General features: G+C 53.8%; 1 protein-coding gene and 1 pseudogene across 1 annotated transcript in view; one reads left to right on the plus strand and one right to left on the minus strand.

Annotated features, from left to right (window-relative positions):
* The first annotated feature begins 257 nt into the window (after positions 1-257).
* On the plus strand, positions 258-13,632 carry LOC101137806 (protein-lysine N-methyltransferase EEF2KMT-like; annotated as a pseudogene).
* Positions 12,708-20,036, minus strand: part of ALG1L1P (Putative glycosyltransferase ALG1-like) — a 62,465-nt gene continuing 55,136 nt past the window's right edge. Inside the window, exons 2-8 of the mRNA XM_063704123.1 lie at positions 19,208-19,329; positions 18,984-19,022; positions 18,285-18,344; positions 16,920-17,030; positions 15,262-15,376; positions 14,179-14,254; positions 12,708-13,191 (exon numbers count right to left, since the gene is read on the minus strand). Coding sequence (XP_063560193.1) covers positions 12,976-13,191; positions 14,179-14,254; positions 15,262-15,376; positions 16,920-17,030; positions 18,285-18,344; positions 18,984-19,022; positions 19,208-19,307 — 717 coding nt within the window. The 5' untranslated portion in view covers positions 19,308-19,329 and the 3' untranslated portion in view covers positions 12,708-12,975. The remainder of the gene's footprint in view (positions 13,192-14,178; positions 14,255-15,261; positions 15,377-16,919; positions 17,031-18,284; positions 18,345-18,983; positions 19,023-19,207; positions 19,330-20,036) is intronic.

Here is a 20,036-nt window from a genome sequence, read left to right on the forward strand (position 1 = left end):
CCTGCCCCAACGACGCTTATCCTGGCCCTACCCCAGGCCTCGCCCTCATGACGCTCATCCTGGCCCCACCCCAAGCCCCCTCCTCATAACGCTCATCCTGGCCCCGCCCTAGAGCCGCCCCCACGACTCTCCTCGAGACCCTACCCCCAGGCCCCGCCCCCTCTCTGCCCCCGCGCACTGCCCTGGGCCCACCCCCTCTTCAGTCCAGGCCCGACTTCCGCCCGGTCTCCCGGCAACGCTGCGGCCCCGCCCACGTCATGGCGCCCGAGGAGAACGCGGGGACCTAACTCTTGCTGCAGAGTTTGGAGCGCCGCTTTCTGGCGGCGCGCGCACTGCGCTCCTTCCCCTGGCAGGTGGGCGGCGGGGCGAGCGGAGAGGCCCGCGGGGCTCACGGGAGTCCAGGGACAGACGGGATGGGTCTCCGTGCTGAAGCTCCCAACACGCCCGCCACGTGAGTGCCTGGGCTCCCGCCGGTCAGGTCCGCGCGACCCGGTCCCCATCCCTGGGGCCTGGACAGAGTCGCTCGCACCCTTCCTGCCCTGTGGGCTGGCGGCGTAAGCTGGGGGCCTCTCCACCGTCTTGGGGGGGCAGAGGCGCACTCGTTGTGGGGTACAGTTCACGATCATTTTCACGACTTTTTAAAGGCAGTAATCGTTCTGGTCACTGGGACACAGCTGCCCTCGCCCATTCTAAAAAGTCAGCGTCCTCAGGACCGCGGGTAACCACGTCCTCCTGAGTGCGGTGACCAGGTCACAGGCTGTCCCTCGTGCCTCAGTGTTCTCATCTGTATGTTGAGAACTGCACAGAATCGGCTCATGCTCTGAGGCTCTCATGCCTGTGATGGAAGAGTCAGAGAAGGGGGTGGCCTCTTGTCTCCCTGGGGACCTGACATTCTCAGCACAGGGGCATGGCAGGCAGCAGCCTCCCTTCTGCCAGTAGAGGGGCTTAATGCACCCGGCCCCATTTGTAATTCATGTGCGGTGAGCTCACTGGGATGAGTCAGTTTGGATATATATTCCTCCCTGGGTCTGCCCCATTTTATGGGGTGTTGCTGAATCATTTGCATTATTCCATTGACATAAAATATTTAGCACTCAGAGATCATTTCTGGTCAGGAGAAATTTGTGCATTTTTAACCCAAAATAGAAACCTTCATAAAAGCATCACAGGTCTCCATTCAATATTGACTATAATTGTTCACATGCCCACGCTGAATGCTAACTTGGGCTCACCATCAACACCCACGAGGTGGGTACATTATCACTCACATTTGACCAGAGGGATTGTTTGATTAGGGTGTAGTAGTTGAGAGTTCAGACCCAGGAGACAGCCTGCCTGCTTCGAATCCTGGCCCAACCGCTGGCCCTGTGTGACCTTGGGCAAGTGACTGCATCTCTCTGTGCTGTTGTTTTCTTATTAATAAAATGGGGGATATAATGATACCTACCTCTTAGGGTTGTTGTCAGGGTTGAGTACAAAAGCCTGTGGATCAGTGCCTGGCTCATGGTAAATGCATGTCGGTGTTAGCTAGTGTTTTTATTTAATCTCAAAATGTTTAATAAATGCCTTCCGTGAGCCAGGCACCATGGATCAGCAGTACCCATGACAGATGAGGCTCTGCTTGCATGGGAGAGCCAGAGAATAAACAAATAAATAAATAAACAAGAAAAGACCAGATAAGAGTGACTTTAAAGCCAATAAAACAGGGAAATGGTGCATGGAGCAACTGGGGAGAAAAGTCACCAAAGTCGGGGAATCAGGGATGCCTTCCCTGAAGAGGTGGCATTTGAACTGGGGCCTGAGTGGTGAAGCAGCCAGCCATGGGAAGGGCTTGGGGAACAGGATATGCAAAGGCCCTGTGGTGGAAACAAGCCAGCTGTGGTTGAGGAACAACAGCAAGGCAGCCAGTGTGGCTGAAGTGGAGTGAGCAGGGTGGGCCAGGGGTGAGGGAGAACAGGCCAGAGAGAGGGATTAGGACCAGGTCTTGTAAGGCCTTTTACAGCATGGAAGGAGCTCTGAAGCAATGAAGTGCCTTGCCCTGTGTCACATACCAGCTGAGACAGTCTGCCTAACTCGGGAGCCAAAGTTCGCTGCTGGGCTTGAGGCCCCTGTAAGAGGACAATGTAACCCATGCTGGTATGGGCACATTCTGCATTTCCACTTAAACTCAGATGGCAAGCCCATCAAACCTTGGTGCCATGGCTGCCCTGGTAATTCCTGGATGACCAGTGCAACCAGGGAGCTGGCCCATGACCCGGGTGGCCGCTAAGTAGCCAGGACTAATGTGGCCAAGAGTCAGTCTTCTAGCCTCCTTCCTGTGACTCATCCAGGTGCATCCTGCGACATCTGAAGGTCAGGCTTTCAGCCGCTGTGGCTTCCACTTCCAACTGGCTCCACATCCCCAGGGAGAGATCACACAGCGCTTTGCCAACACATTCTATTGCGTGTTTAATGTTCCTGTGAATGCGCCCTTGAGATTTCTCTCTCTCCCGTCCACACAGAGCTTAGAAGCAAAGTTAAGAGACTCATCAGATTCTGAGCTTCTGCAGGATATTTTGCAGAAGGTAAGAATCCCAGAGTCCCTGGGACTCATGACCCTGCCTCCTGAATCTCTCCGGAAGACCTGAGAGAAGAACCACAGGTGTGCTTGTACCCTTTAAAAACACCCCAGTTCAAAGAACATTGAACATTGAGTCAGCACTGCAGGTGGGTGTTGGCACCTCCAACAGCTCCAGCTCTTTCATTTTCTATCTAAGACTTAGACAAAGACATCAGAATATACAAAAGTCTGCATGAGAGGGGGGAATCTAAGGAAAGTTTTTTAAACCATCCACAGCAAAAACAGAGATGACAGGTTCAAAACAGCTTCTAGCATTTGGTAGATGCTCAGAGACTTTCTTTTTTGCATTCATGAGGCCTGTCCTGCCCACTCCTGTCTCTTCTAGACCTAAATGGGCCCTTACTTTGCCCAGGGTGGGGTTTGGACTCAAGAGCATCTGCATGCTGGTGAGAGGCAGGATCACCACCAGGCCCAGCCACAGCCTGACCTTGGCCTTGAGGGCCAAGTGCAGATCACCCTGCATCCTGGGTCTTTACTTCGAAGGGCCATGAGCCCTTCTGAAAAGACAAAGCAATAGACTCCCTCCCAGAAAGAATTGCACCAGAAGAATACATTTTCCATACAAACTCTGGAGGCAGACATTCTCCACCCCCACCCACCCAGCCTATCCTAGGAGCCCCGGTGAAGAATTCCTGTGCTAGAGGTGAACCAAGATTATCCATGTGGAAAAGATGCAGCCACAGCAGGGAAGACTTTCGGGGCAATACAGTAGGTCAGGGCTTCGAGCATGGAGATACCTGAAGTTATCTCGCACCCTGCTCTGAGTTGCACCCTTAGCCTCACTCTCGAAGGTGGCGAAGCATGAAATGTAGGGATAGCTGCTTTCAAACCCAGCACAAGGCTGGGTGCACTGGCTCACACCTGTAATCCCAGGACTTTGGGAAGCTGAGGTGGACGGATCACCTGAGGTCAGGACTTCAAGACTGGCCTAGCCAACATGGCAAAAACCCATCTCTACTAAAAATACAAAAATTAGCTGGGCGTGGTGGTGCACGCCTATAGTCCCAGCTACTCGGGAGGCTGAGGCAGGAGAATCGCTTGAACCCAGGAGGCAGAGGCTGCGGTGAGCCAAGATCGGGCCACTGCACTCCAGCCTGGACAACAGAGCGAGACTCTGTGTCTGAAAAAATGAAAAACCAGCACCAGCCTGAAGAGCCTGTGTATTGCGTGGGGTACTTTGCTGCCCTTGGGCAGAATCTGCATCCCTCCCAGCCAGCAGGCACTGCAGACTGTCTCCTCCCTCTCCCTCCAGGCTCCTGTTTTCCCACCGTCCCCACTCCTGCTGCACCAGTCTGTCTGCCCTCCTTTCCAAGTGCCAGGCCGTGGCCACCTCAGAGCTTGCACCAGCTGTTGCCACTGCCTGGAACTTGCTCATCCTGCACTTGGCTTCTCTCGGCTTTAGCTGGAGTGTCACCCTGAGCGTCCCCTCCCCTCCATCCTGTCCCCAGGGACACATGCTCCAAGAGAGCAGTTGCCGAGTGGGCCTTCCCGCCTCTTCCATAGAGCCAGACAGTTGGCGACTGTCTTTACTGCAAACCCAGGTTCACACTGGTTCCTCTGGGAGGGAGGTGGTTTGGGCTCACATGCCCTGTGTTCCTGCTCAGAATGGGCATTAGAAATGCTGCCACAGCCTGTGCCACTGCAGTGGAAGCATTTTTAGGAAACGGCTTATATCTTAAGACAAACTTCAGATGCATGGGGCCAGAACGCCGTGTCCATCTACATCTTTGCTGAGGGATCAGGTAGCCTGGAGTTTGCCCTCTGCTGTGTTGGCTTGAAGCTCATAGGAGACTTAAGACGGGCTCTCGAGCAACCAACGTTCTGTCCTTTGCTGTAGACTGTGAAGCATCCAGTGTGTGTGAAGCACCCGCCATCAGTCAATTGTGCCCGGTGCTTTCTCTCAGAACTCATCAAAAAGGTCAGCAATGGGCAGTGTCCGCCCAGTAGCTGGACAGCATAGCCACCTGCGTGCTGGAGCCCCCATCCTTCCCAGACCCTGGGCCTGCTTTGCAAACCCCAGCATGGCAGGGGCCTCCCCAGGCGACTGGCTGCAGCCGCGTGTGACCCATGGGAGACAGTGCAGGGCGGGAAGAAGGGGAGGCCAGCGTCTCTCCCTCACTCTGCCTCCTGGGGTTTCCGCAGCAGCTGCTTCTCTGGGGCCCCAGCTCCCAGCATATGGATTCTCATTCCTACCAGGCTGGCCCAGCCCACAGCACTGGAACCCTCACTCACACCCTCTGTCCTGCCGGCCGAAGGGTTTGGAGTTTCCTGCTCTTGTCTGTCTCTGGGTTGCCCCACAGGCCCCTGTTGGAAGGTTTAGCTCTTGCCATACCTTTGGAACTAGTTCCTCTGGTGAATTCTCTGCATTGATCCTGCTGGAATGAGCTCTTTCCTGACTGATACAGGATGGATTTTATTTTTTACTTATTTATTTTTTTGAGACAGAGTCTCACTGTGTTGCCCAGGCTGGATTACCGTGGCACAGTCTCGGCTCCCTGAAACCTCTGCCTCCTGGGTTCAAGCAACTCTCGTGCCTAGCCTCCTAAGAAGCTGGGACTACAGGCACATGCCACCATGCCTGGCTAATTTTTGTATTTTTAGTAGATACAGAGTTTCACCATTTTGGCCAGGCTGGTCTCGAACTCCTGACCTCAGGTGATCCGCCTGCCTCGGCCTCCCAATGTGCTGGGATTACAGGCATGAGCCACCGCACCTGGCCTAGGGTGGATTTTAAAGATGGGCCCGAACATGCAGGGTTCGACATAAGGATGTCAAGAGGCCGTTCCTCAGTAGGCAGTAGCTAAGTGCTAAGTGAAAGGGCCACACTTAGCAAATAAACAATCCCCTGCTTCTCCAATACCTGCTTTCTTCCTAGTGGTCCCCAAAAGGGTGCATCTGTGGTCACCAGCAGGTCTGCCCTGTGCCACCAGGAGAGGGCAGCAGTCACACTGCTGCTGCCCTGTGAATCTTAGGATGGGGCCAGCCCTGGAGAAGCAGCCTGCTGACAGCAACAGCCTGCAGCATGGGCCGCCCTCACAGTTCTGCCTGGGCTCACTTAAAAGCACCTTTTGTTTTCCTGCTCTCTGTCATGGTCATGTGGCAGCTCTCACGGAATCCTTGTCTCCTGCCCTAGACTACACCTAACCCTACCCTCTCAACACCTCTTGTTGAAGGCCCTCCCATCCAGGTTTCCCTACCAAGTGAATTTTTTTTTTAGAGAGAAGGTCTCTTGCCCAGGCTGTCCTCGAACTCCTGGGCTCAAGCTGTCCTCTCATGTCAGTCTCTAGAGTAGCTAGGACTATTTGGCACATACCACCACGCCCAACGAAGTGAATATTTTATATGCCAGCTGGCCGGTATTACACCATTCCATCCCAAATCTCCCCTCCAAACTTGGTGAAAATCATCTGGCCATTTTTGCAGATTAGAATGAAAGCAAACACGCTCTCACTCTGTCTGCCCCCAGCACGAGGCTGTCAACACAGAGCCTTTGGACGAGCTGTATGAGGCGCTGGTGGAGACCCTGATGGCCAAGGAGTCCACTCAGGGCCACGGGAGCTATTTGCTGGTATGAGAAGGGCACCCTCCTCCCCCTCACAGCCCAGATACCCTTCCTGCACAGACAAAGTGAAAACATGGGTGTGGGTTCAAATCCTGACTCACTCATTCTGCAGTCTTAGACATGAGGTCCGTCAAACTTCTTTAGCCTCAGTTTCCCTGTCTGTAAGTCAAGCACTTCAACAACAACAGCATGTCTCATGGGGTCGTTGGGCATTTGTCCAATAGGTGACACACTCTACCTGCTTCACAAGGACCTGGTGCCCAGTCCTCAAAGAATACTTGTCAGGTTCGGGCGTGGTGGCTTACGCCTGTAATCCCAGCACTTTGGGAGGCTGAGGTGGGTGGATCACCTGAGGTCAGGAGTTTGAGACCAGCCTGGCCAACACGGTGAAACTCTGTCTTTACTAAAAATACAAACATTAGCAGGGTGTGATAGTGGGCGCCTGTAATCCCAGCTACTTGGGAGGCTGAGGCAGGAGAATCTCTTGAAACCAGGAGGTGGAGGTTGTAGTGAGCCAAGATCGTGCCATTGCACTCCCGCCTGGGCAAAGAGAGTGAAACTCTGTCTAAAAAAAAAGTAGAAAAATTAGCCAGACATGGTGTCACATGCCTGTAGTCGTATCTACTTGGGCGGCTGAGGCAGGAGAATTGCTTGAACCCAGGAGGCAGAGGTTGCAGTGAGCCAAGATTGTGCCACTGGCTGCAGCCTGGGGAACAGAGCTAAAAAAAAATAAGATAAAACATAGATACAGAAAACCACAAAGGAAAAACATAGCATACTGAATCATCACAAGGCAGCCACCCCTTCATAGCCACACCCGGCCCCTGGCCACCACTGACCTGTGCTCCATCGCCAGAATTCCATTATCTCAGGAATGTTCAATGAATGGAATCCTGTGTGGCCTGAGGTGTCTTTCATGCCACATGACACCCTTGAGGCCTGTGCAAGCTGTTGGCATGTCAACAGTTAGCTGCTTCTCATTGCTGAGTGGCGATTGGTCCTGTCATGGTTTATTCAGCCATGTGGTGGATGGCTACTTGTCTTCTAAGCCACTTGCCTTCTGATCACTGGAATGACTCTCTTGCCCTCTCTTGGTGCAGCCCTCAGGAGGCTCAGTCACACTCTCCGAGAGCACAGCCATCATCTCCCACGGCATCACAGGCCTGGTCACAGGGGATGCCGCCCTCTACCTTGCAGAATGGGCCATCGAGAACCCGGCAGCCTTCACTCATAGGTGACCTTGGGGCGCAGGGCAGGGGACCGAGGCAGGCTTACCCTGGTGCAGTTGCAGACAAGGTCCCCTTTCCTCCCGCCAGGACTGTCCTAGAGCTTGGCAGTGGTGCTGGCCTCACAGCCCTGGCCATCTGCAAGATGTGCCGCCCCCGGGCATACATCTTCAGCGACTGTCACAGCCGGGTCCTCGAACAGCTCCGAGGGAATGTCCTTCTCAATGGCCTCTCATTAGAGGCAGACATCACTGCCAACTTAGCCCCAGGGTGACAGTGGCCCAGCTGGACTGGGGCACCGCGACAGTCCATCAGCTCTCTGCCATCCAGCCAGATGTTGTCATTGCAGCAGGTAATGCCCAGCCCCGGGCACCCTGTGCAGGCGGTGTCCTTGCAGCTCTACCCAGCTCTTGGCTCTGGGAAAAGGGAACAATGGATGCTATCGGGCATGGACATGATGGGACTTCCAGAAGAATTACTCTGGGCCTCCAGGGTGACATCAAAGGACGGGGTGCCTCTTAAGGTGACCTTCAAGCCACAGCCCTCTTGTTAGAGACAGGAATACTGTCGTGTGTCTTTCAGAGACCACAGGAGGAAAACAACCACTTTTGGGATGAGGATAGGGCCCTTGAGAGAAGGTGGTGTTTGGCTGGGCCACCGAAAACCCCTCGCCCCTGCCAGCACACTCAGTCTCCTCTGGTCGAACAGAGCTGTGCCTGTGGTCCTGGGTCCCAGCCCTGAAACCCACAGGTCCAGCGGTGGCCAGGGACACAGGCCCACCCCTGCAAGCCAGCAGACAAATCGGCAGACGCCTGAAACACGAAGTTCATGGCAGGGTCATGCTTTGTGTCATTCACAGCCCTCTAGATAGGCCGAGAACCAGAGCTCGTTTTTTAAGGAACACCAGTGAGTCTGGAGATTTTTTTCTTTTGCTTCGGTCTTTTGCAGCTTTCTCTACTAAGGGTTTTCCTTTTTCACCCAAGTAATTGCCTTTCCATCTAATGGCCCAAATGGTCAAATGGCATCTACTAGTCTCATACGACCGCTGCCTCTCTGGCTCACCCTGCTGCTGAGGTCAGCATGACCTCGGACTGTCCGCTGGTCCCTTTCAGTAACCTGAAACTTTCACCGTAGACATGCTGTATTGCCCAGAAGCCATCGTGTCACTGGTCGGGGTCCTGCGGAGGCTGGCTGCCTGCCGGGAGCACCAGCGGGCTCCTGAGGTCTATGTTGCCTTTACCGCCCGCAACCCAGAGACGTGCCAGCTGTTCACCACCGAGCTAGGTGAGCCCCCACGCCCACCCGGACCTGCATGGTCCCCGAGCTGTCCCTGTGGGACTCCAGTGGAAGTGAAAGAACTGGGGGCTGGGGAAAAGCTAGGATGCCCCACACTCCCACACCATGCGGGGAACTTGGGCAGAGGCCGTTGAGCAGGGTGGGCTCGGGGCTAGGGGCTTGTGGCAGGAGGAGGAGGGCAGCTCAGCACAGGGAGGGAGGATCTGAGCCCAGCAGCCCTACTGTGTGCTTCAGAGCAGGGTTCCCTAAGCCCTTGGGCCTCGATTTCCTCATCTATAAAATGGACGTGGCGGGAGGGGCAGTCGGGGTCAGGGCTGGACACAGCTGTGGCCTGCAGGACACTGGAGCACAGGCTGTACAGGTGGATCCACCATGCCACTGTCCTGAGCACCCAGTTGATGGAAGACGAGCAGTGTGACTATAGAGAAGGGGAATTGGCCCCGTAGTGGGCCAGCCACTGTCCTCAGACCTGACATTTGTCAGCCCCCAGCACCTGTGAGAGTGTGCTATCATTGTCCCATCTCACCGACAAAGACACTAGGACACACAGAGGCCAAGCAAACCCCGAGCTCCCACAGACTGCAGCCCGGCCACCTGGCTCTCATGCCTCCACACTACACCCAAGCCCCCCATTGCCACCAGCCTTTGCCCCAGCTCCCCCTGAGAACAGCACCTCCCGGCAGCCATGTGCACAGATGCACGCGCAGCAGCCTCTGCCTGCACACAGAGACATGGGTCCAATGCCTGTCCACGTGGGGCAGCCCGTTAACTACAGAGCCAACAAACAAGCCAGCACACGAAGACATACTGGGTTCCACAACAGAGTCCCGCACAACCTCACACAGGAGGCTGGCCAGGTACAGGGCTCAGGCCTGTCATCCCAGCACTTTAGGAGGCTAAGGCAGGAGGACTTCTTGACACCAGGAGTTCAAGACCAACTTGGGCAATATAGTGGGACCCCATCTCCACAAAACATACAGAAACTAGCTGGGCATGGTTGCACACACCTGTAGTCCCAGCTACTCGGGAGGCTGAGGTGGGAGGATGGCTTGAGCCAAGGAGGTGGAGGCTGCAGTGAGCCCTGATCTCACCACTGCACTCTAGCCTAGGCAACAGAGCAAGACCCTGTCTCAAAAAGGCAAAAAAAAAAAAAAAAAAAAAAAGAAGTCTTTCTTCAGATACTTACGTGAAAAAATACCTGCAATATCTTTTAAGTGAAAAAAACAGTGCCAAGCAGCACACACAGTATAAGCCCCCACCCACCTTTTCTTTTTTTTCTTTTTTTTTTTGAGACAGAATCTGGCTTTGTATTGCCCAGGCTGGAGTGCAGTGGTGCCATCTCGGCCCACTGCAACCTCCCACCTCCCAGGTTCAAGCTATCCTCCCATCTCAGCCTCCTGAGTAGCTGGGACTACAGGTGCGTGCTACCACCCCTGGCTAATTTTTGTATTTTTTGTAGAATTGAGGTTTCGCCATGTTGGCCAGGCTGGTCTTGAACTCCTGACCTCAAGCGATCTGCTTCCTCAGCCTCCCAAAGTGTTAGGATGACAGGCATGAGCTACTGCGCCCAGCCCCATTTTTGTTTAAAAAATAATAATAATCACCCACTCATGGTTATGAGTACCTATATCCCAACTACTCAGGAGGCTGAGGCGGGAGGATGGCTTAAGCCCAGGAGTTTGTGGCCCCCTTGAGCAACATAGCAAGACTTCATCTCAAAAAAAAATCACAATAATCATTTTCACATAAGTATACCTATAGGGGAAAACCTAGAATATATATAGAGCAGGCTTGTCCAACCTGCGGCCCAACACAAATCTGTAAACTTTCTTAAAACAGTACGAGGTTTTTTTGTGATTTTTTTTCTTTTAGCTCATCAGCTATTGCTAGCATTAGTGTATTTTATGTGTGGCCCAAGGCGATTCTTCTTCTTCCAGTGTGGTGCAGGGAGGCCAAAAGATTGGACATCCCTGATATACACGTTAACAGATCCTTGGATGGCAGGATTATAGAGACTTCTACACGTTCATGTCTGTACTACTTCATTTTTATAAATACGCATTTTCCACTCGTAACAAAAAACTGTGATTGAAAATCATCCCGGGCCACAGTGTCTCACGCCTGTAATCCCAACACTGTAAGAGGCTGAGGCTTTGGGAGGCTGAGGTGAGCGGATCACTTGAGGTCAAGAGTTCAAGACCAGCCTGGCCAACACGGTGAAACCTCATCTCTACTAAAAACACAAACATTAGCCAGGCGTCGTGGTGCACGCCTATAATCCCAGCTACTCGGGAGACTGAGGCAGGAGAATCACCTGGGAGGCATTGCAGTGAGCTGAGATTGCACCACTGCACTCCAGCCTGGGGAACAGAGTAAAACTCCGTCTAAAAAAAAATAATAAAAGAGGCTGAGGCAGGAGCATCACTTGAGGCCATGCATTCAGGACCCCATCTCTACAAAATAAAAAAATTACTAGCATGGTGGCACACACCTGTCATCCCAGCTACTCAGGAAGTGGGAGGATTGCTAGAGCCCAGGAGTCGAGGCTGTAGTGAGCAATGACTGTGCCACTGCACTCCAGCCTGGGTGACAGAACAAGATCGTATCTCAAAAAAAAAAAAAAAAAGAATCATTCTGGCTAATGGCTCTTCAGACATCTGTGCTTATGAGAACACCAGCCCCTTCTAAGCTGTGTGTGTGTGTGTGATTTTTTTTTTTTTTTTTTTTTGAGATGGAGTCTCACTCTGTCACTCAGGCTTGAGTGCAGTGGCACAATCTCGGCTCACTGCAACCTCCGCCTCCTGGGTTCAAGCAATTCTCCTGCCTCAGCCTCCCAAGTAGCTGGAATAACAGGCACCCGCCATTGTGCCTGGCTAATTTTTGTATTTTTGTAGAGATGGGGTTTCACCATGTTGGCCAGGCTGGTCTCGAACTCCTGACCTCAAGTGATCCACCCGCCTTGGCCTCCCAAAGTGTTGGGATTACAGGCATGAGCCACTGTGCCCGGCCACTTTCTAAGCTTTGTGAAGAGTGGGTTGACTGAGCAGCCAGGTAGATGTGGGTTCAGATCTCTGCATCTGTCCCGCTGTGCCAAGTGCTGGGGCAGACGCGGGCAGAGAGTGGACAGCGGCACAGTGCCTGCTGCTAGCCATTTCTATGCAAAACCAGATTTCTGGTCCCATCCTGGAGGCCAATTCTAGGCACCTGGGTGGGCCTGGGAACCTGTGAACCAAGTAAACTGACTTGGACACCCCCCCACCCTGCCAGGCCTGTCCTAGCAGCCCCACACAATACGCTCATGTCCTGTCCCCAAACACCGCCATCCTGAAACACTTGCTCTGTTTCCAGGCTGGGCCAGGATCAGATGGGAAGTGGAACCTCGTCATGACCAGAAACTGTTTCCCTACGAAGAGCACTTGGAGATGGCAATGCTGAACCTCACACTGTAGGACTCACACACGACTCCAACGGGATTGTGAGAATCAAGTCACTCTCGTGGGAAGAGTTTTTATATGGGAAAGCGGATAAAACTTTCACTGGACTGGAATGTTTGGAGAATGTTAATTTCCAAATCAGGAACCACAAACTGCCCTCTAATAAGACATCGGCTTTCTAAGCGTGTGGGTGCTCCCTTTCTGCCAGCAGTTCTGGTTCTTAAGAAAATCGCCATCACTCAGACATGAAAACTCTGGCTCCAAAAATAGCATTTTCTTTGTGCAAATAAAAACGTGTGTATCAAGTATGATGTTCCCCCAGCGTGGACACACTCAGTTCCTCACAAAGCCAAGCTCACTGCAGCTGCCACATCCCTGGACACACTCGGTTCCTCACAAAGCCAAGCCTGCTGCAGCTGCCACATCCCTGGACACACTCGGTTCCTCACAAAGCCAAGCCCGCTGCAGCTGCCACATCCCTGGACACACTCGGTTCTTCACAAAGCCAAGCCCGCTGCAGCTGCCACATCCCTGGGCTTATGGTGCAGCAGGTGCTTTTTTCAAGACAGGAATCAAAATGTTAGGAACACGGCAGAAAGGTGACACCTGGAGACCAAACGCAGGATGAGGAGTACTGCAGAGGTCACAGGGAAGTCACAGAACAGTAATACACTAGCAGGGGCATGGGGTGTGAAGAACAGAAGAAGACAGGAAGTGTTTCCGAGCCTCCAGAAAAGAAATCAGAGCCAAGCGCAGCTTCCCGGGTCACAGAACCAATTCATTCACCAGGCAGCACCACTGCCGTCATTTCAGCTTCTGGCCACTGGGAGGCGCTGCTCAAAAGGGTTTGCCCTGAGACTCTGAGAAGAAGCTGCGGGAAGGACAGCAGGGGTCCCGGGGTTTTAGCCTCTGGCCCAGGAGTTGTGTGTCCATAACCAAAGGGAGCACAGTCTGCACCCAGCTCTCATCCCATCGGAGCTGCTGCGACTCCCGCAGGTTCTTCCGGAACTGGTTTAGCTTGCCCGCAGGATCAGGAAAGTTTGAGAAAAGCATCTGCAAAATACTAAAGAGCAGAGCTTACCTCATTGCCTGTCCCCACCCCATCCCAGGTCACCACCTGGATTACCCCAGCTCCCCGACCCAACAACAACCCCTCCCAAGTTCCTAACTCCCTCACTTGGACTCGAGACTCTTCACGCCCCAGCAGCGCTCCGCCTCCAACTTGATATCACGCTTTCTGGAAACTTCCTCGTATGTCCCACTTTCCCACACTTGGTGCCCTGGAGCACCTCCCGGCCTCTACATGCTGTATGTTCCCCTGCGAGCACCCTCCTCTCGTCCTCTGGCCAAGTCCCACCCATCTGTGGGTAACAAGGGGGTGTGGGTGTTCTTTTCAGCCTTGCTAAACTCTCTGAATCAAGGATCACAAACTACAGCCTGCAGGCCAAATCCAGCCCACAGCCTGTGTTTTAAATAAAGTTTTATTGGAACAAAGCCACACCCCTTAATCTACAGATGATCTGTGGCTACTTTCACACCACAACAGAGTACCATGGTTCTGACAGAGACTGGGGGACCCAGTCTAAATGACTTCTGACCTGGACCTTTACTGAAAATCCTGCCAATCATTCTTTTGGCAAGAATGATGTATTACTTTTAGCAATAAGAAACAAGTAACCTTTGCAGAATTCCACCCATCTTTCAAGGCTGGTCCCAGAAGCTCTCTTTGCCCACCCACCTACCTGATCCTGATCACTTCCTAAACTGCAGCCCAGCCCACCCGGCTCCAGCATCATTTGTGGAGTGTCAGCTCCATAAATCCAGAGGGCAGGCGGGGGTGTGTCCTAACTTTCCCGAGCCTACTGTACCGAAATGGGACAGCAGAGTGGGCCGACCTCTGTGACCTCTGCTCCCTCCTTAGCTTTTCCGCCAGACCCCACATGGTCCCACCCTGGCTGTGGGAAGCAGGGATCAGGGAGCGTGGCTCAGTGCCAGTCTCCAGAACCCTCCCCACCCTGGCGTGGTGGCAGACATGGCTACCTGCAGCTGAGCTGCCAGTTCCTCTGAGTCCTCAAAGACCAGGCCATTTTCTTCATGTTTCCCCAGCTCATGTAAACTGCAGAGAGAACCAAGAGAGCCTGAGAGCTGCCTGGAGAAGACACCAGACCCCTGGGGTGCCCACCTGGGCTCCCCCTCCACCCCATGCTCAAGCCAGGCTGGGGGTTGGAACAGGGGGTGTGGTTTCTGGGAGCTGGTTCTTAGATTTGGCATCTGAAGGGTATAAAGGCCTGGGGGGGTGCACATCAAAATGGCCAAACCGATTTGAGGAGGGAGCCTTAAGGAGGGTTTGTACCTTCTGTGCTGGATGCTCTTCAAGGACTGAAGAATTATTTTTGCATGTTTTTCTTAATTCCATGGCCATGGAACAAGTAAAGACAACACCCTGGGGACTGGCTCAGCACATAAAAGATGACTTTTCTAGGGCACCAGGTTTGATCCCGACATTTCCTGAGCTCAGCTCACACGAGGGGCTCACATCCCTGAATCCCATCCAGGAGCCGGCTCCTGAGCAGGGGCCAAGGGCTCAGCTTGTGCTGGGGCTACTGCTTCTAGAATCTCCTCTAACGCCGCCCTTCCAAACACCCATCTATGCTGGGTGGAGTGAGGCCACAGCATGACACTTGTTTAACTGATTCAAACCCACCACGTGAGCTTGGCCAAAAGGGACACGGTGGGAGAGAAAGAAAGAAAGAAAACCATGTAAGCCTGCAGGCAATTCCAGCCAATTCTACTCTAGGAGCAAAAGCCCCGAGTGGAGTTCTAGTATTTAGGATGCTTTTCTTTCATACTAGGTTGGTGCAAAAGTAATTGCCATCTTTAATGGCAAAAACCGTGATTACTTTTGTACCAACCTAAATATAACATGAGCTCTAAATGGAAGCAACTACTTCAGTGAGGCTCAGCCCAGCCACAGTAACCGCAGGGCTCCTCCTCATGGCCTCCAGTGTGTGCTGGACTGACCGAGGGGCAGGGCCTCACTGTAGGCAGCTCACTCTGCACTGCTTCCCCCTCAGCGGTGGATCTGTGAAGCTATCCCCAGAAAGATTCGGGTTCTGCTCCTACCACTTGAAGTTCACGGCACACACAGGCAAACAGCACCCAAACATGTCCACCACCTTCATGGGCAGGTCCAGGCCACTGGAGGACGTGTGCAGACAGACACCCAGGTCCACCGACCCTGCTAGGCAAGAGGGGTGCGGTCAGAGCGCTGGTCTCTGCCCTGGGAACACAAATCCTCCCAGCACAGTGAGGCAACATCCCCCGAGGGGAGTGAAAATCGGATAAGGCCCCCGACAGCCCCAAGCACAAGTGGCTTAAGCTGGCCAAGCAGCCACACGGCCTGGCTGGGACATCTGAAAATGTAAGTTGACACTTTTTCTACTTAACCACAATTTGTTTTTTTTGTTGTTGTTTTGTTTTGTTTTGAGACAGAGTCTCACTCTGTCACCCAGGCTGGAGTGCAGTGGCACAATCTCAGCTCGCTGCAACCTCCGTCTCCCAGGATCACCTCCCGTATGTAATCCCAGCATTTTGGGAGGCCAAGGAGGGCGGATCACCTGAGGTCAGGAGTTCAAGACCAGCCTGGCCAACATGGTGAAACCCCATCTCTACTAAAAAAAATACAAAATTAGCGAAGCATCGTGGCAGGTGCCTGTAATCCCAGCTACTCAGGAGGCTGAGGCAGGAGAATTGCTTGAACCCGGGAAGGCGGAGGTTGCAGTGAGCCAAGATCATGCCATTGCACTCCAGCCTGGGCTATAAGAGCAAAACTCCGTCTCAAAATAATAATAATAATAATAATAATAATAATAATAATAATAATAATACCACAGCACACCCACCACAAACCAGCTGTCAGTGTGAAAATAAAGCGAAACAGCTTAACATTTCTAAAGACTAGCTGGGGCCAGGCGTGATGGGTCACGCCTGGAAACCCAGCACTTAGGGAGGCCAAGGCGAGAGGATCACTTGAGGTCAGGAGTTCAAGACCAGCCTGGCCAACATGGTGAAACCCTGTTTCTACTAAAAATACAAAAATAAGCCAGGTGTTGTGGCGGGCTCCTGTAATCCCGTAATCTACTCGGGAGGCTGAGGTGGGAGAATCGCTTGAACCCAGGAGGCGGAGGTTGCATGAACTGAGATCGTGCACTCCAGCCTAGGCAATGGAGCGAGACTGTCTAAAACAAAGACTAGCTGGAGAGTCCTGCCAGGAAAAGGCCCTCAGCCTCCACTGCTCTGCTCACTCGAAGCTGGAAGATGCGGCTCTAGAGACTCATCAGGACCAAGCCACGACTCCCCACTTGGAGAAATCAACGGGGAAAGAGACGGAGGCAAAGGAGAACCATCTCACTGGGAGAGGCGACACTGTTTGACACATCGTCCCTGTACCTTCCAAAGCCACTGCCCTCCCACACCTGGGCAACAGTGGCCCCAACCCCAGGCCCAGCCCTCCTGCAGGAAGGAAAAGGACTGAATGGAGGGCATGGCAGGCTGAAAGGACGTGGCCTCCTCAAACCCCTTGGTAAAGGACCTCTGGGGCACCTGGCAGGGAGGGGCTGGCACAACAGGAAGTAGCCTCCTCCCGGGAGTTCAGCCAGAGCCCAGGTCCTGTCCCCAAGTGGCCTCCAGAGCCACCTTTTCAGAAAAAGTACATCCCGCCCATCCCTGTTCCCCCTGCTTAAGGCCCCGCCTCCTCCCTGAGCCTCCTGCTGGCCTCTCACCTAGAAGCAGGGGGTAGTCCTCGGCCTCCAGCCAGGGGGTGCAGACCTGGATGTGCTGGAAATGCTTCTGGTGGATGAGGCGGCTGTAATACTCCGTCAGAGGCCCTTTGCCTTTACAGAGAAGAGCAGATACTGCCATGGACCCGTCTCTGTCCCTGCCAAGTGGCCCCAGGCCCAAGACACTCCCCCCTAGGAGGGATCCCTTTCCCAGAAGCTCCACCCCTCAGCAGCTCCAGTCAGGCCCCATCCGGGCCCTTCCAGAAGGAACCCAGGAGCCCCAAGACCTGCAGGGGTGTGTGCGCCCTGACCCCTGACGCACAGCCCTGCACCTGCAGCCAGCTGGCCTGGGGCTGCAAACATGGAGGGGTAAGCACTGGCCTGGCACCCGACCGCCCACTGGGTGGACCCAGCCTTTTGTCTGTGTTGTGCACAGGGGACACGAGGACTCCCCCTGCCCTGCCACAACCCCCAAACCACAGGGCGCAGGTTCCAAGCCGCCCCTGCCCTGCCACAGCCCCCAGAGCACATGGCACAGGTTCCAAACAGCCCCTGCCCTGCCACAGCCTCCAGAGCACATGGCGTGGGTTCCAAACCACTCCTGGGAGCCTAGAGGCCAGAGGAGGGAGGAGAGCAGGACCAGCAGCTGGCCCAGACCCCGCCTCTTCCCACACCACTTCTGCTTTTCTCCCTCCTCACTGAGTCACCTTGAAAGGGCTCAGCAGCAGTGACTGTGGGACAGGGGCTCTTCCGTTTGAAAAATTAAAAGAGGCTTGGTTAAGGCACTAATGACATGGCCAGGCACAGTGGTTCATGCCTATAATTCGAGCATATTGGGAGGCCAAGGTGGGTGGATCACCTGAGGTCAGGAGTTCAAGACCAGCCTGGCCAACATGGTGAAACCCTGTTTCTACTAAAAATACAAAAATTAGCTGAGTGTGGTGGGCCCCTGTAATCCCAGCTACTTGGGAGGCTAAGGCATGAGAACTGCTTGAATGTGAGAGGCGGAGGTTGCAGTGAGCCAAGATCACACCACTGCACCCCAGCCTGGGCGACAGAGACTCTGTCTCAAAAAAAAAAAAAGAAAAAAAGACACCAATGACGTAACAACAACAACAAAAAGATGCTTGGAAACTACTAAAAAAGTAGAAAGCTTGGTATCTACAGATTCAAATCTGGGCTCCCTGCCCTGCTGTGAAACCCTCTGAGCCTCAGTTTCCCCCATGTCAAGCAGTATAAGACCCTATGGCAGAGAGCTGCAGTGAAGATTAAGGAGACAAGATCGTGGGAAGCACAGGGTAAAGGCTGCGTGCCCCTCCCCCTCTGCCATCCCCCAACCAAACAGACACCCAGGGTCCCAGGCGGTACCTGTTATCACACAGACGAGAGAAGGAAGGTTGTGTCCATCAAGAGTCAGTTGTTCAAACTCTGTGTTTAAAAAAAGAAACAATTCTACATGGAATTTCTGATAGAATTTCTTTTTTTTTTTTCTTCTGACAGACTTGCTCTGTCACCCAGGCTGGAATGCAATGGCATGATCTCAGCTCACTGCAACCTCTGCCTCCCGGGTTCAAGTAATTCCTGTGCATCAGCCTCCCAAGTAGCTGGGATTACAGGCGCCCACCACCATACCCAGCTAATTTTTGTATTTTTAGTAGAGATAGGTTTTGCCATGTTGGCCTCGAACTCCTGACCTCAGGTAATCTGCCTGCCTCGGCCTCCCAGAGTTCTAGGATTACAGGTGTGAGCCACCATGCCCATTCAGAAAAAACATTTTAAATAAACAGTAGCCAGAGTCACCTGGTCAGGTGGAGAAAGAGCACTGCTCTGGTGGGGAGGCCACCAGCCTCTGTGAGATACTCTCCTGGAGGGGGCATTTCAGCCTGAGGGCCTGGTCACTCAATGACCCAACTGGGGATTCAGGGCGGCCCACCTCCACCACCCCCGCTGTCCCCAGGCTGCCCCACCCAGTGGCCGGGGACAGCAACATGCTGCAGGCCAGGCAAGCAGCTCACAGCTCAGTGGCCCCGACAAGCCCGGAGCTCCTCACCGCAGCTACACACCTACTTTCTAAAGCTGCCAGCAGGATGAAGAAGTCTTCGTCCTCTATGAGAAGAGAATTGAATGTCAGGGGCCTGTTTCTAGACACCCCTCTTCCAGCTCACACGCCCTCCCCTTCTCATTGAGACTGTGGCGGGGTGGGGGCATGCAGGACTGGCAGGGGTGAGGAGAACACAGGTTGGCCAGGTGCCCGTCACACCAACCCCAAGTGTTCCAGGGGTCGTGCAGACCTGTCCAGCCCGTGCTGCTGACCAGCAGGGCTGGCCGCTCGCGGAGACGCATCACCAGCCTGCTCCCAGCATCCAGCTCCATGAAGGCCGACCGCTCCATGGCTGGGTCCTCAGGTTCTGAGCTGAAAGAGCAGGAAAAAAGCCTGTGAGAGGCCACAGAGCAGGCCCAGGACCCAGGACGGGCATCTCCTGCCGTGGCAAGGCCTGCAGGCTCCCAAAGGTTGGGGTGCCCAGCCACATCAGCAGCACCAGGCCACCCCTGCCATCCGAGGCCTGGGCTTGCTTTCTCTAATATTGTTGCTGGGTGCTAAGGTTACAACAGCAAACAAGACTGACTCATTCCTTTTCTCCACGGGACTTACTGTCTTATCATCCCCTGGACTCAAGATGAGGGTGCAGGGACGCCATCCCACACCACCCCAGCTTACCCAGGGGCACACCTTAGGGTGTGTGGATCTGCACAAAGGTCCCCTCCTTAGCCCCGTGAGACACCCCAGGGGACACACAGGTCCACAGATCTGCAACAGGCCTGGGAACCCACTGGCAGGAGAGTAAGACAGTGCAGGGGTCCACAAACATTTCTTAAAGGGCCAGAGAGTAAATACTTCAGGCTTTGCAGGCCACAGGTTCTCTGTTGCAAAATGTGATTCTGCTATTGTAGCTCAAAGGTGGCTGTAGACAACTCAGAAGGCAATGAGTGTGTTGTGTCCCAGTGAAACTTGATTTACAAAAGCAGGAGACTGGCCTGTAGCCTTAGTTTGCCAACCCCTGGATGAGTGGGTTCCCAGGTCTGCAGTGAGAAGGGGAGAGGCCAGGGCAGTGGCGAGCA

Source organism: Gorilla gorilla, chromosome 2 (genome assembly GCF_029281585.2).
Source record: "Gorilla gorilla gorilla isolate KB3781 chromosome 2, NHGRI_mGorGor1-v2.1_pri, whole genome shotgun sequence".
Classification (NCBI taxonomy): Eukaryota; Metazoa; Chordata; class Mammalia; order Primates; family Hominidae; genus Gorilla; species Gorilla gorilla.